At 39.5% G+C, this 17474-nt stretch overlaps 1 protein-coding gene across 1 annotated transcript in view; it reads right to left on the minus strand.

Annotated features, from left to right (window-relative positions):
- Positions 1-7153: 7153 nt before the first annotated feature.
- The window catches only part of slit3 (slit homolog 3 (Drosophila)), a 275138-nt gene continuing 264817 nt past the window's right edge, over positions 7154-17474 (minus strand). Inside the window, exons 34-38 of the mRNA XM_085789009.1 lie at positions 13795-13949; positions 13262-13425; positions 12200-12357; positions 11008-11213; positions 7154-10135 (exon numbers count right to left, since the gene is read on the minus strand). Coding sequence (XP_085645135.1) covers positions 9882-10135; positions 11008-11213; positions 12200-12357; positions 13262-13425; positions 13795-13949 — 937 coding nt within the window. The 3' untranslated portion in view covers positions 7154-9881. The remainder of the gene's footprint in view (positions 10136-11007; positions 11214-12199; positions 12358-13261; positions 13426-13794; positions 13950-17474) is intronic.

Here is a 17474-nt window from a genome sequence, read left to right on the forward strand (position 1 = left end):
GTGGTATCTTTGGCCAGATTTGGTACATCTGATTTCAACATTGTTATGTGCTGCTCTCATACAAAGTAAGCAGGTAGCAGATCTTCTTTATCAGCGAGACAGCTGGTTTTTCTGGGTCAGTATGGCAGGCTGCTCGGATGTTTGATGCAGTTACCCTTCCTGCCCTCAGGTTGAACCACATGGCACACTTTGATTGAGGCCTTCTATTGCATGACACTACAAATGAACAAGGTAGAGTTAACAAGTTAGTAATATGTAACAAATGTAAACAATGATGAAATAACATTAGAATATGACAGTATTGGATTATGTGGGGGAACTTGTTTCCTACATATTTGCCTGTGATATTCCTCACTTTTGACTGACTGACTGACTGACCTGTTCTTCTGTTATGCTTAACCCTGTAAAGACCTCCTCACTCTTTGCCTGCAGCTCTTGGTGTGACAGTGACCTGTGCTCTGGCTGATAGTTCTTGGTCAGGGGTTCAGGGATACTCAGGGTCATGGCCCGGGGTATGTACCTCTGTGCATGGCCAGAGACGACAGACACAACGGCACTTTTGAAGGGTTGGTTTTCGTCCTCTTCTGTTAAGTGGAGCATTTTATAAAATGCTCCACTTTCATCTGAGGTCAGAGGTGGGACTTTGGCAGGGGGAAGGACACCAGATCCATCAGCTGATCTCTTTCTCTGGGCCTTTGTAAAATCTATCTGGCTCCCTGGTGCATAGCCTACTGTCTTGATAGCTGCAATGCTGGGCTCATTCCAGCGACAGGCTTCATCTGTACATGTGATGCCACTCAGTTTGCTCACAGCTGCAAGCAGGGCATACAGTGTGGCTCCTACATGTGAACAGACCTCTCCTAGGCCTGCCATACAGGTGCAGTGACCAAAACGCACCAATCCCTCCTTCTCCACAGCAACCCAGGTTGTTAGTGGGGGCTCATTTAAACTGTATGAATGGTTTACCTGGCATTGGAAAATAATGTTTGATCAGATTTATCTCATATTAAATGGCTTTACCTGACAAAATAACACACTGACTACACACTGAATACAACGTCCCTGAAACTGACCCATGACGTTATTTAACATTAACGTTAATTTGATTGCTAGTGTTAGCTAAATTAGTAACTGTTACTCACCTTTGCTTTTAGGATGAAGAATGCCTTGTCCTTTACCTCCCAAACAGCAGCGTTATTTACCCATCCTGATCGGAAATACCGATAACTATCGGTGCTCTTGTACGGGTTCTCGATCAGGTAGATGTAAACATCGCCAAACTCAAGTTTCGGCAAGGACCTGGCGGTGTTTAACGGCTCGTATAGAGCTGCCGGTGCTGTGTACGGGTCACAGGTGCCCAACACTTCCAACTTCTTTCGATACCTCTCTATCTCGGCTGCTGACAGGTGATTTAAGTGGTTATTCTGTTGTTTGTAAACAGAAACTCCGTTATGCGCCGCCATCTTGGAACGTTGTTTTGACCGCCAGGGCTTCCGGGGAGTCACGTGACTGAAAGCTATCAATTGCTGGCTCTTTCATAGCACGTGACCCTCCCCACTTAAATTGACTCCATGAATTGACTCCCCACCTCCACCACCCTCATACAGGACCACAACCTGTGACCCACAGCTTAACTTTAGACTCGTTTGTCTCCATACATTAATGCTTCTACACCACTTCTGCTCTCAGTCAGTTTAATTCCCAAGGAACTTATTCTATCGTATATCTACCATTAAAATTAAATGATTTCAATGCTTCGTTCAAGGCATGTATTTATTTTATTTTTAATATTGTGTAATTGATGTGCTGCCAGGTGTTGAGATTTTTTTAAACTTTCATTTTAGACTAATAGTTTAATGTAGAGTGTTCAACTTAATCCATAGATGCCATCTATCCCAAGATACAGTATAAGAATTGTTGAAGTTGATTAAAACATCAAATTACTTGCGCGTCCTGTCCTGTCCTGTCCTGTCCTGTTTGTCCCGCCTCCTTCCACAAGTTACCGCACAAGCTTACACGAGTAAGGAAAACCAATTTGATTGGGCGTGATCGAGCAGGCCAGATATTCTCACTCTCTTGCAACTGCACACTAGAATAACTCTCTCAAAACACATGAAACTGCTCACTACAACTCGAAACCACTTACTCCTGCAAAAACTTCTGTCAAAGCTTCACGTTTTTTCTCAGACAAATATTGCATCAACGGTAGCCATTTGACTGATGGATTACGGATCCTGTTATCATTGGCTGATGAATTGTGAGCAAGGTGACGCATAATTTACACTTTAACCCCGGATTTACTTGAAAATAGAATTTTTCACAAAGAGATGGGCTACATCGTCTGATAGATTAGTGATTACACTAATTCTAAGACCCATGGTGGGATCAAATTCATGTTTCTTTTCTGAACGCCTTTAAAATGACCAGTCCCACTTTCTATTTTGGAACATTAATGATGTTTTATCTTTATAGAAATACACACCTGGGCCGTCGTTTAGCTCAGCTGGTAGAGCAGGCGCCCCATACAGAGGCAATTAAATGATCAGCAAGTGAAATATCAAATCATATCTGTTGGCCTAGTCCTCCTTATTTGTACACTGCTGCCATCTTGTGGTTAAAGTAAACAAACCCCTTGGTGTATGTTTGAATTATAAATAGCCATCTGACGTTGTCTGTGGAAAAAAAAAAGTTTTTTTGAGGGATGTAAAACAGCCTCAACAGCGGAAATGCTGTCCGCTCCATTCATTGCTACAAAACAGGAACAATTAAAAAGAAAATCTTCAGAATCCTTCATTTAGACCTAAAATATTAGGAAACTATAGAGGCCCATGTTGAATTTGCCTGGAATTGTCCTTTAATGTCAAGATGTTTTCACTTTTCCAATATGCTCATCAGTGGCTCTACAGTATACCGAGACATGCTGCATAAAAATCAACAACAGAACTGATTTAAGGGAGGTTTAGTAAATGTTGTAATCATATTGCTATAAGTAAATCATGATTCAACATTTGATTTGTAAAACGACGAGTCTGTTAAAGTTTAAACTTGTGTACCCTAGTCTCACATACACATCAGATCTGTAGGTTTTCAATATGAATTACCCACAACCACAGTGAATGATTCCAAGTGCAAATTTTCTGCTTCAAACTATTTCTTGAGAAGACAGAAAGACAGAACGAGGAAGATTGTTCCACACAATCAAGAAAAGAATAAAGTGGACATAGCTACCAAGCCTTAGACACCCTCTCTTGTCAACATACACAACACAACCACTCCACAGCAATACAGTAAAATGACCAACAGCGACACAAGGCAGTCAGCGACTGCAGACATCTCTGTGCACAGCCTTATTAACACATAACACAAGGTAAAAAGCAACCACACAACCACACAGCGACAGAGAAGAACACAACAGAGGTGAAGCAGATGCAGTGCTGTAGTTGCAACACACAGCAGCTCACAAGCACAACAATGGGTAAACAGTCATGACTGGGAAAGGTGCGTGAAGCTCTTGCGTGTCTTTGTGTATTTTATCTGTGACTACTATGTCTCTTTTATCTTGTATGAGGCCAAAGATGAATTTCCACGGCAGTGAACAATAAAGACTTTCAATTCAATTCATGCTAATAAGAGATGGACTCACGTTGACATGGAAACTCTTACTCCACTGATGTTGAGGCCAACTGTTGCTGTGATTGTCATAATCTTGTCTGATTGTTGCCACAACGCTGTGTAGCTAAATGCAAAAGAGGGTTAGGGTTAGAAAAAGAAAAGAAAAACACTGAAGTAGCCTAAACCTGTAGCAACACTTGAGACTAAGCTAGCTCTCTGTTGGTTAATGTCAATAGGTTAACTGTATCCAATCATTGTTTCTTACCTTTACAGTAGAATAATTAATAATTCAATAGATTGACGACCGCATCTTCTTATAGGCTGGCAACATCCCCGGCCGGAGCGCTTTTACATTAATTGTTACAACTGACAAAGCAGCCTGTTCTTTGCCGCTACTCTTTTAAAATGTTTTGGCGCGAACTTTTTCCTGTTACGTCATCAGGTAGCGTTCACAGCCGGTGCAAAACCTTTGACAAACCTTTGCTGTTTCAGAAGAGAGTCCGTTTTGGTCCGTAATCACTCACTTCTCTACAGTATTTAAAGAACACTGTTTTTTTATGGAGTTCACCTTTTGTAGTGCTGTCCAAGTGATAATTTCTTAAATAGTGGATTATTTATAGCTATTGTATCCAACAAAGCGTCATGAAAATGTAGCCCAGTGATACACAGACATACCAGTAGGCTAACCCTATCTCTCTGTGTAGACTACAATTGATTAAATCAAGCAGTGGTCTTGCTGAAAGAAGTTATGGAGAAAACTACAGCCCTACAGGAGATGCCTTGCCTAAAGATTTTTCATTTCACTAGTTTGATAGATGGAATGAGTGAGTTATTTTGGACACAGTCTAGGCCAGGGCCTGTAGGTCTAGTGAAAAGCGGTGTAGGCTACAAATGGTTTGTAGGCTACTGTATTTTTTTCTTCTTCATTTAACCCTGTAAAACCCAAATATAGAAAAACGCAAAAAAAAAAATTTCAACCATTCAGATGTTGTTGTAGGAGGCCTTTGGGGCTGAAAATTGAGTGTTTTCAAAAATTTTATGTTTTAGTAAGGTTTTACGGAAATGTTGTAATATTGCAACGTTGGGCTTAATGGGGAGCAGAATCTCCTGTATTTCCACTCATTGTCTGAACAGCAATACAGAACTAAGGATTCATTTGCAGGGTTTTGCTTTTCCCAAGCCAGTATATAACATGAATAATAATCTCAGTCATGTTGTTATGAAGAGTCATTTATTCCAACAAGAAGAACTTTGACATTTATTTATATTATTTACAGTGATAGTCCCAGAAGCAGTTCTTGTCCTCTGAAAAACAGAAGCAGACATCCAACCCAGTCTCACAGCATCACACTTGCTTTGGGTATTAGTATACCTTTTTGAATGATGTACTCATTCGTATTTGTTGCCAGAGCTTCAACCATGTCTTCGGACACAAACTTTTGGAAGTACAGTATTGCAGTGGTGTGAGGAGGGAGTTGACATCATCAGTGAGAGCTGGACCAGAAAAATCAGTATTGGGACTGATAAAATCTTTTTTTTTTGCCTGCGACATCTGTCACGGGGCATGATGTGTTTGTTTGATTGGGGCTCAATGTCCACATTGGCTGGGCAATCAGTAGGTTCTTGGTTTTCTTTGTCCACAGAGGCATCGCTATCGGATTCTTCATCACTTGCATCAGTGTCGTCGAAATCCATGTCCACATGTCCAATGTCCTCTCTCCGTTTTGGACGATGGCAATCACATCCTGCACGCTGTACCGATGATCTCTCCTTGCTGGTGGCATTCTGAAATGGAAAAATTAAAATTTAAACAAATGTATATACAAATAGCACACATGCTTACTAGATTCTAGATGGCCAACAGGAAAGATGGGGTGGTGGGGAGACTGATTTCATTATGAAGTGTTTACAAATTGCACTGAAGTAGCCTGTTCACACATTTCACTGGTCACACAATACTGACCTATTGACCTATTGGAGACTGTGATTATCATCGTAATAGGAAATGCATGTAGCCTCCAACTTACAACCACACCTTACATCCATGAACATTAACACCTGTTCCAGGACAATGCCACAGATGCACCAGGAGCATCCCTGCTTTGACTATGAATTGCTAGGAACATTTTCTTATCAATAGAGACTAAGACAAAGGGCAGACATGCACAAACTGAATTTCTTTGTAAGAAAGTCCTGCATTCTGTGATAAGGAGAAAATACTGAGTGTTGAAGGTGGTTAGAAATTAAGTAAATTAAAATGTTTAAATATGGCAATATATCTTTGCTCTTTAGTTTCTAATACAATAAAAATATGTAAACATGTAATCCAATATAAGGCTGAAGGCTAGAATGTGTAAATCATGTGTAGTTTAAAGTTATATTGTGAAAATTTCAATTGAAGTTCCTCTCAAAAACAGGCTGTTTTGGCTACCACTCTGACCCAGCGGTGTAATATTGCAACAAATATAAAACAAGCTCTAAATAAAATGTAGGGCATATTTTCCACAAAAACTATATATGTTCATGTTCTAGACATTGTAATAAACACAAAAAAAAATATTCAAAGCATTTTACTTACTTGAATTAGATGAATCCAGTCCAGTGAATCGAAGGGATGTTGCTCGATCAAAAGATTGGAGGTTGTGTGACTTCTTGACCTGAGGGCGGGCCTTATATACAAATGTTGGATCCAATCGCAATGTGAGAACAAACTATAGGACCCAATGATCATGTTAATATGGTTGAACCAAAAAAAAAAAAAAAAATTAGACGTGTTTTGGGGATAACCAAAATTGTTGTAATTCTGCAACACTGGGTCTTACAGGGTTAAATAAACGTACAGTAAGTAGCCTACAGGAGGAGTTAATGAGTGATCATGTTTCAAATAAAAATACCCAAAATAACAGCACAGCTGTTGTCTTACTCAGTCTTGGATGACGATATTATCAGATTACACTGTGGTTGTAAAATCAGGATTTAGCAGTGTCAAGCAGCAGCCTGGAAATGTCTTGGAAGCGACTAAGCGACTGTAGTGTTGTTGTGTGGTCTGTGGGTTGTTTCAGTCATTGTTTCCACTGTCTGACAATAAACAGAAAAACATGTTTAATGAGACAGCTTGAACTACCTCTGACATGGTAGACTGCAAAAACAACACAATGACATTATTAACATGCTCATGACTTTTTCAGGCCTTAGCTGTTTTATTTGACGTTTGTTGTTTCCCATCGTAAGGAAGATTGTTCCACATAATCAAGAAAATGAAAATAAATAAATAAATAACCTAATAAAATAAATTAAGTAGGTTTAACTATTCTCCACCCAGTGTTGGATGTTTAAGGTTCATAAGTAAAAAAGTTTTTTAAAAAATTAAATCAATAAAATAAAAAAGGTAAAAAAAGACTGCCTTTGCAACCTACTTTCACAAAAAAAGGAGACAACAACTGGGGCTAGCAAACTTGTTGACCCTCAGAACAAATGATTTATTGAGTTAAGGTTTGCAGGCAAAGATTAATTTCTCAAGAACTCAGACATGGAAGATTGGTGTAGTTTCAATGGTAGTTTAATTTTAACATTCAACATAAGTATCAATTATCACTCACATATTCATGTTTTATTTTCACCTAGGACTTGGAAAATGGAAGTGACTGACTGCACAGTTATTTTTCATGGTCAATAACTAATAATAACTGAGGTGTTTTATTCTAATGACAATGAAGAGCTAGTCTTTAGGTTCAGGCGAGGATGAAAAGGGCAAAGACAATCGGGGCAACATACTGTAGGTAAAAGCTCCAAGAATAAGACAAATGTAAGGGGAAGTGATGGTGATTATGAATAACTGCAGCAAACAGAGGAGACATTAGGGAAAAAAGGGCACAGGAAACCATGGAGGGGAAGCTAGGATAAAAAGCAAGGATGAAACAGAGGGAACAGAAGGTGTGTAAAAACTGTGGCATTGAGGATAATACTGATATGTTTCAAACCCAGAATAACAGAGCTGTAAATTAACTGTAAAAGTCTGACAATACTTTGCACCTGTTGTAAACAAAGCAACTATGCATAAAGTAAACAATACAGTAGTAGTTACATTATAGTATTTTTGCTATGCTCATAATTGTGTTAGTCCTTATGGGCAGTTAAAAACCATTGAAGTTCTTGGTCCAAAATTGATTCTGTCATGTCACAATGGTACAGAAGGATATTTCACATAGCAGGCAACTGAGCCGTCATTGTAGAAGTTTGCTGTGAAGACTGGAGCACTCTGTCTTTAGGTCAATCAATGAAAAACATACACACTCCATTGAAATATGTATTTTTTTTTTTTTTACTGTATGGACCTTTAAGTACATCATGATCTACCAAATAATCAAATCTGCAGTATATAACCCTGTAAAATGCTGCAGGAGAAAAAAAAACATTGAGAAACAGGTCTTTCTTGACATGAGGTTTTGAAATCTACAACAAATAACTAATTAAAAATGACTGTGACTGTGATGATTAAGGCTTGAATTATTTTTGGCCCAATTACTATATTTGCTTTGGGATTTCTATAGGCTACGTTTCATAGGTCCTGACATTGCAACCTGAGCAGGGAAGAAGAACAATCTAAAAGAAAGGCCACTAGTATATACTGTATTTTGATTGTGTTGTCATGGCAAAAGGTGACACAACATCCACCCAAAAATTATAAAACATTCGGGTTTTACAGCCATCAAGAATATTGCAGTAATGGTTTTAAATTTCAAAGTACACATAGGCACTTCAGCTTGTATGAATCAACAGTTTCAGTCAATCACTTTTGACATGCTTATTGTTAAGGCAAACAGAGCGTAACGACTTTGGTGTAATGGTTTTGTTTTAAAACAGATTCCCCCAGTTAGCCCAGTCAGAAAACCACCTCACATTGAGCAGCCATTTATAAGAGTAACTTAAACCAGCTGAAAATGTTTGTCTTTGCTGAATTTACTCCAGTGGTATAACTCCTCACATTGCTACTGTCACAGTGTACTGACACACACACTGTCACATCACTGATGGAGGTGGTTGGCTAACCTAAGACCACCCAGCCCCAACCACACCCAGCAGGGATGCACACTTGAAATGTTCAGCCAGTGTGCAGCGAAACACTGCTTTTCAGCCTGGTATTAAGTTACTCTTTAAAAAAAACAACAAAAAAAAAACAAAAAAACACCAAAACTTCTTAGATCTCTGAATGGGCGGTTTGATTTGATTGAAAATTTACTTCCTATTTTCACCTGAGTCTGTGCTATGAGCTCTCATGATTCATCAGGAATTGCTTTGGAGTCTGTTATAAAACTAATTTTGAATCTCAGCAGCTATTAAGACTCAGCACATTGCTGAATTTACAGCATCATTGTTGATTTAAATGGGAAATTTTATGATGAACTCCGAATGAATAGCAAACATCTTTCAGATTTTCATGTCAAACCTCATGTGGCTCCAAGTCTGGTGTGCAACAGCAAACTACAGAATAACACAACAATTAGAACAAACTGTTAAATCATCTCTCACTCTCTCTGGAAAGAGTCTTTTATGTTTTCCCCCAAAAAAAACTCACATGTGAGGATGACGTCCATTATATAGTGAAGCAGGTTAGCTAGGCACGTACAGTTCCCCTTCAGCCTCCAAGAGAGTGGGCAAACCAAAGACCGCCACCTTTTCCTTATCGTGGAATCAACGCAGCTCTTCTCTTCAGCCCCCTTCACTCAGTGTCCAAAGCCTCCCACACATCAGCACTCACATTAACATCATGCAAATACACTTAGAAAATATAAAATTCATTGGGTTAAGGTATATATTTATATAGATTTATACATACATATAAATTCATATAGTTTTAAGGAATGTTAATCTATTTTGTGGTGTACTTTTTCTTCTTACAAGGTACAAAATAACTTTTTATACTATGCAACACATTATATAATCAACATATTAAAAAAAACAACTCATCAGTCCTTTTATCATCTTTTAGAAAAAAAATTCATAATAAAAATAAGTTCTATGTTTTTTCTCACTTATATCTTACAATATATTTTCTCTCTGTCAAAAACACGCACACATGTCCCATTTTTGTTTGTGGTTTCTCTTGGCGGCAAATTGGCAGCGGTCAAACTGGACGTGGAAAAAAAAATCACATAATGATGGTGGTGCTCATCAACGTGGAAAAATCTCTCTACATTGACGTGTAGAATTCACAAAATGGCAGCGGTGGGTGTTGCGAAAAACAAACAAACAAACAAACTGCGGTGCTGTTACAACGGGCACTTGGAGCAGCCGCACTCCAGAGCAGTTTCCATCTCCTCGGAGTACGAGGTGCCGTCGGTGCAGCGGAAAACCGCCTTCCTCCTCCTGTTTTTGGTGACGCCACAGCAAACACCGGGGGGCGCCGTGGCCTGGCAGGATCGCGGACAATCCATGCGAGGAATCCTGCTGGTGGACGTGCACGTTCTCATGGGGTGGTGGCGCTTCAGTTGCTCCCTCACCATCTCTCCTTGACACGTCAGCTCTGGACATTAGTGGAGAAGGGAAAGACAGGAATTAGACTTAGGCTGATGTGTCAAATCCTGAAAGTGAATCTGGTAACACTTTACTTGACGCGTATCTCTATAACACATTATAACCATACTTATAATGAGTTATAATGCAGTTAAAGCACTGTATAACTATAGTTATAAACACTCAAATTATCATAATGCTTTATAACAATAATCATAACACACTATAAGCATTTTATCTTGCCCACATTTATACTGCATTATAAATATAGTTATAATGTGTTATAATTGGCTTATAAACGTGTATAACTATCATTATAAACACTCATTAACTATCATAATACTTTATAACAATAAGCATAAGACATCATAGAGCATTTTATAATGGCTTATAAGGTCTTAGTATTATAATAGAGTTATAATGCTCTATAATGTGTTATGCTTATTGTTATAAAGTATTATGTGATTTATGAGTGTTTATAATGATAGTTATACACGTTTATAAGACAATTATAACACATTATAACTATATTTATAATGCAGTATAAATGTGGGCATTGTCAGCCAGTTACTAACAATTATAACGTATTATAATACCTGACCTTATAAGTCAAGATAAAATGCTTTATAGTGTGTTATGATTATTGTTATAAAGCATTATGATCATTTATGAGTGTTTATAATTCAATTAAATTCAATTCAATATCTTTATTGTCTTTATTGTCCACAATATATATAGTTATAGTTATACAGTGTTATAACTGCATTATAACTCATTATAAGTATGGTTATAATGTGTTATAGAGATAGGCGTCAAGTAAAGTGTTACCGTGAATCCTCTCCTCTTCTCCATCTTTTGTTTCTATATTATTTTCCATCATACCTGTGTCACAGGTTGGTCCGGTGTACCCGAGCTGACAGTGGCAGACTGGCTCTCCGCCCTCGGACACGCGACACTCCCCGTGTCCACAGCGATGGCCCTTGCACGCGGCAGGCTCCTGTCTTCGATCACAATACTGACCCTGGTAGCCTTCGTTGCACTGGCAACTGTAGGACTGGCCCTTCGGTGTACACACACCATGGACACATCTGGAGTATGAAGAAGAACACGGACCAAGGTTAGACAGGTTGAAAGACAAGGTTATTTAAAGGCTGATGTGTGTTTTTACTAGTTATAGTTTCAAGACCTACAGCACACACATCAGTCTGACAATCAGTCAGAGAATCTCCATCATGTCACTAATTTCAAGCAAAAGCAAAGAACTGGCTTGTTGACACCCAAAGATGTGAGCACTGACTATATTAAGCCATGATGTGAACTTTGAGTATGTCGCTGCGTTTCATTGCAAATTTATGTTATTGTCCTCCAAATGTATATTTAGTAATCTGTATAGAATGTTTTTTTTTCATGTGGTATTTTATTGTTGCTCTTTTAAAAGGTTGCTCTTTACGATGAAGACTAGCTTTTTAGCTAACTTGGGTGCATTTACATTTGTTAGTTTTTTTCAGTGTTTTATTAATGTACACTGACCCTTTTCAAATAAACTAAAAATTACCGTAAATGAATGAAATGAGTGAGTACACATAATCACAGGCTATCCTTAACATGTGAACAAATACATCCATCCACGCTGCAAAAACTCAAAATCTTACCAAGGATATTTGTCCTATTTCTAGTCAAAATGTCATTTCTAGTCAAAACAAATCTCATTATACTTAAAATAAGACTCATCACATAAAAAAGTAGCTTGTTTTTGACACTTTTTACTTCTTTCAAGCATATTTTCACTTGAAATAAGTAGAAAAATCTGATAGTGGAGCAAGTTTTTCTTCCTTATTACAAGTACAAAAAAATTGCTTTCACTGGCAGATTTTTGTACTTGTTTTAATTTGTTTGAAACAAGTGAAAATGATCTAAAAACAAGTTAATTTTTAAGGTGATGAGTCTTATTTTAAGTGCAAAGAGATTTGACTAGAAATGAGACATTTTGACAAGAAATAAGACAAATATTCTTGGAAAGATTTTGAGTTTTTGCAGTGCAGACATTTCTGCTCAGCCTCTGGCGTGTCCTCACCTGTTGTTCTGACAGGAGTTTGGTGTTGTTGACTTGTCACAAAGAGCCCCGCTACGTCCTGGAGGACAGTCACATGTGACTCCTGTCTCTCCTCCCTCTCTGCATGCACCCTGTGCGCAAACACTGCAGGTATGGCACCCGGGGAGAATACCATCGCCCTGATGACAGAACAGGAAAGGGAGAAAATACAGTCAGAGGAAGCTCAGTCGATGGCCTTGTAATGCTATTTACTCAGATGCTTTCATCAAAATGACTGACAGGTGAGAGAAAAGACTAAAGTAGGAGACCTTGGTATAAGTACCAAACACTACATCTAGTCTAAGGAGATTAGGAAAAATAAGTGCTCCAAAAGTGCATCTTAAAGGGATAGTTCACCCAAAATTCAAATTTCACTCATTATCTACTCACTCTCATGTCGACTAAGAGCTGTGAGAATTTTCAGAGTCCTCCGTGCCTTCTCTTAGTTACAGGGGGTCTCGGCGTAGCAGTATTTGTCCATATAATGGTTGTGAATGGATACCAACTTTCTTCGTCCAAAAAGACACATCAAAAAACATCCCAATACCTCCATAGTGCTCGTCTGTAATGTCCCTCTTGTATTGAAGCCCCGACATGAGAAATTATTCAGAAAAAAATTAAATGAGTCTATATTTTAAGCTCGTTTGTAGCGGAAGCTCCCAGTGTCTCGGTTCGCTGCTCTTCCTGTGTCAGTGCCGGTCAGTGATTTGCACTGACCGGCGGAACAATTTCTCATGTCGGGGCTTCAATACAAGAGGGACATTACAGACGAGCACTATGGAGGTATTTGGATGTTTTTTGGACGAAGAAAGTTATCCATTCACAACCATTATATGGACAAATACTGCTGCGCGGACCCCCCCATAACTCAGAGAAGCCACGGAGGACTCTGAAAAGTCTCATAGCTCTTAGTCGACATGAGGGTGATGAATGAAATTTGAATTTTGGGTGAACTATCCCTTTAAGTGCTGGTTAGGCATCTTAGGGTGTTAGGAGGTGCTCCAAAAGAGACGAGTCTTCACTCTTCTTCCCATATGTGATTACCTTGCCCTCGACTCCTTGTGGTCGACCCCCTCCTGTCGTGGCTCTGTGACTCAGATCTTGAGGTTCCCCGTTGATCCGAACATTGTGAATGCAGCCATTAAAAGCCTGAGGAGAGCGTTCAGGGCCCGGACGGAGACCTGAGGCCACCACCTGGGAGGGAACGCCTGAACAAAATGAGAAAAAAAAACAAGAATGAAGACAAATTAGTGTTGAGAAAAGGAATGAGATGAAAGGATGGGAAATAAATCAACGAACCAGAGAAGAAAACAAAGTAAAGTGAAGGAAGCTTCTTGATTAATACTCTTAACTTGTCTCTGGTTTTTATTCTTGGTTGATTACAACAGTTTTCCAACAACAACAGTCGATCTGAGCCCTCACTATTGCACAACAATATGATGTTTCTTTCAAATAAAAAAATAGCTGTTCTCCGGGGCTTGTCTTGCTCTTAAATGATAAAAAAATGTAAATCTGTTTATTCAGTGCATGTGTTTACTCATAAATGTTTCTGTGTGTGTGTGTGTGTGTGTATATACCTCCTATGTAAAGCTGGGTGTTGTGGTCGACTGATGGCTGGCGCGCCAGCTTGCCCAGGCTCTTCGGGGCTCCGTTGTCCACCACCAGGCTCAGTGAACGGTTCTGAATCAACAGCTCGACTGTGTGGAAAAGCCCATCATTCACCGACTCCACACTGTCACAAACATATGCACACAGGAAAAAGAAAAAAACAAAACAGGGACAGATTTTCAGTATGGTTTCTATTATGATAAATTACTGTTGAATTCTACACCAGTCAGGAGAATTAGTGAGGAAAAAACATGATAGAGTAAATTGAAAATGCCAGACACAAAGCAGACACTAAACATTTTCAAGTCAAACATTTCTTTTCTTTGTTTTGTTGTGTTTGCAAATCGACCAAACTAAATGAAAAAGAAATTAGGGAAATCTGGGCTGAAATGTTATTCTCAGACATAAAACAGACTGATTGCATCCTCAGTGCTGGGCTCTTTTGGAAGGGATTAAAATGTGCCCTTGATCTAGACCATGGTTTCCTGACATGGGGGTTGAGGCCCTGAGTGTATCCCCACACAGAACGTGGGTTTTCTTATTCTGATGGGCTTGTGCCTTGGAGTGAGACTAAATTGATACAATTAAATGGTCAGACTCGGTCAGTTTAGGCTGTTGCGTTACAGAGAAGCTTTGTTACTACAGCTTTGATATTTTTTTGGAGGAAATAATTGTTTCCACTGAAGAGGAGTCTGCAGTGAACCAGGATCATGACCTTTTGCACCATGTCTGACCCTGGGAACACTGTGTGTGTGTGTGTGTGTGTGTGTGTGTGTGTGTGTTTGTGTGTAAAGAGTGTGTGTCTGAGATTTCCCACTAAGTGGTTTTTGCTGGAGGGGAGACAGACAGCTATAGAGACAGTGGTTTGGCTCGGCCAAAAGGGAGAGAGAGAGCGAGAGTGAGAGAGAGAGTGGGAAAGAGAGGTAGATGGGGTGGTAAAGTTGACTGTGCCTCCGTTCACCCAAGTTCTTTTCTTCCTTGAGTCCCGGAGAAAACAAGAAGAACATCAAAAACACAAAAGAACAAGTGGAGCCACTCTTTCCGTTGGTGGTCTGCTCCAGACTCCCGCAGCTAAACATCAAGACAATACATCCCTTTGTCTGTAGCCGTTCACTGGCTAACGAGCTAAGGAACCTCAAATCAGCTTTGATTGACAGCTGTTTATAGAGCATTTGGATTACAGTGACGTTGTATTAACAGTCAGTGGAGCAGCGTTGTGAGCTCTGGAGGAGGGCCAGTTGGACTTCCATAGAAAAGCCTGACTATACAAAAAGGAAGGAATGAGATGCAAATTATTATGATTAATATAAAAGATACGGACTGAGATGGGAGAGAAGCAGAACCATAACAAGAACTGATTACAATGAGAGCCATAAAGAAATCAAGAAAATATATATATTACAACAAATCAATATGCTATTGATTTACTTTAAGTTCAGCAGTTCATTTTTTGAGAGTTGGAAGGACGGACAGATGGACCGACGGACGGCTCAGAGAACATAATGCCTGCAGCCACGGCTATCATCAGCGCTGAGGGATAATGAGTAACAAAGCCATTAATGCAATCAACAATGGCAAAACAAGCATGCTGTTCTTCTGGACGTCAGTCTAGTTGAGCATTAAGCTGGTGGTTTCTAAAATAAGAGCCGCTACTTCACTGTAGACCCAACACAGACACATACATGGTTTCCATTAGGAGCCATGTAATTTAATAATAGTCTCAAACAGGCCTGCTGCAACCAAGCAAAATGATGGTCTGCTAGTCTGAGAGATTAGAGCTCGACCTCATGCCCCCCCTCGCCTATCTTTGCTTTATATTCCCACTTTTGCTTTACTCTTTACTTTTCCCATATATCTCCTCTTCTTTCTCCACTTCCTCTTGTTAAACGTCTTTCATCAATTTCTCCTCATCCCTCCCTTTTGCTCTGTTCTGCCCTCCTTTCCCTCCGTAACACCATTCAACAGTCATTTCTGCTTCCTTTCCTCTTCTTAAGCTTCTTCGCTTTCATCCAAGGAGCTCTTCATCCCCTTTTGAATTTGTTCAAGTGTCTGGAAAGTTAAATTAAACAAGCAGCTCTCGCAGCCCAAGACTTTCCCCAATTGATTTTTTGCACAGGTTTGAACTTCACACGCTATATTTTGACACATACACACACACATTTGCACAGAATCTGCTGTGAGACTAAAGCTGCACTAGGTGGCAGTAGATGACTGCTGGTCAGTGTTTCAGACAAACTGTGTGTGTGTGTGTGTGTGTGTGTGTGTGTGTGTGTGTGTGTGTGTGTGCATATGTTTGGATGTTTGTGAGTGGAATCAAAAATACATAAATATAGTCATATGCTTTTCAGCACCTGTGAGAATAAACACTTTTTAATTGCTTTGGGAGAAGCATTTCCATTTTTAATGAACATATATTGTAAATCTGAGTCTCTGCGTGTGCATATTTAAGTGTGTTTCTTTAAGGCTGTTTGAAGTTGGCTCAGTGTATTAGTAAAAAAACAGCCCATTATGGAATTCAATAAAAACAAACACACATTCATGGCAGACTTCAACTGCCCCTCTCTCTTTACGCTCACTGTGTTCGCCCAAACCCACAAGGGACGTCAATTTCCTGTCAGTCGAGAATCAAATACACCCGAAGGAGCACACACACACACACACACACACACACACACACACACAAATAAACTTTACCAAGGAAGAACTTCCTAAAACCAAAAACTTGTTTTTTTTTTATATAAATGAATGAAAATACAAAACCAGAGGTAATTACTGGTCGTTGACTTTATCTCAATCTGAAAAAAACATTTGGATTAGAAACAACTGCGTAGATCCGCTTACACTGTTAAATCTAATTAAGCACTGCTATCGTTTACGTTACCATGTTTCTAAACCACATTTGCAGCCTCCATGTGTTACTAATATGTGTGTGTGTGTGTGTGTGTGTGTTTGCATGCGTTTATGTATCTGACACTGAACGTCGTGCGATGGTGAATGATTACTTTGTTGTCAACATATGCAAGTGCGAGTTGTGCATGCATAGCCAGGTAGTCTGTATGTCTGTTAGTGTCTGCTTGCTTGTGTCCATTTTGTAGATATTTACTTGTTTGCGTGTCTGCATGTGTGTGTGTGTGCTTCCATGTGTGCATGTACTGTATGTGCAATGTGCATGCGTCGGTGTGTGTGTGTGTGTGTGAGAGTGTATGTGTGTGTTAAGCAGCCCAATCTGATTAAAATGATGTTCTGCAGACAGGAATCCCAGTCCCATATTGCCGTGGTAACCTCAATTAGTCATTGCTGAGACGGCAGCTGCTGAACAGCGAGCCCCTTCACTGTTTTCTTTCTTCCTTTTTTCAGCTTTCATTAAACCGGGCTGGCCAGTTCAAATGAAATTTGTACTTCTCAGGAGTGGATTCGTAGCGTTTTGATGTAGGGTTTCAGGAATGAGCGCTCGTTGTTTCAGGCCTATAAAGTTTCAGTATTAGAATGTCTGAATTGCCTCTGAGCGTTGTAAACCTATAATGTTTGAGGATTGTCTGTCTGTTTCAACCACAGCCCTGTGGTTTCTCAGAGCCAGATTCAGGTCAGACATTCAGTCAGTCACTTTACTCATCTAAATCCGGGCACAAAATAATTCGTATGATCTTTA

The sequence above is a fragment of the Trachurus japonicus genome, chromosome 10 (assembly GCF_045865225.1).
Source record: "Trachurus japonicus isolate A0001 chromosome 10, Traja_1.0".
In the NCBI taxonomy this organism is placed as follows: Eukaryota; Metazoa; Chordata; class Actinopteri; order Carangiformes; family Carangidae; genus Trachurus; species Trachurus japonicus.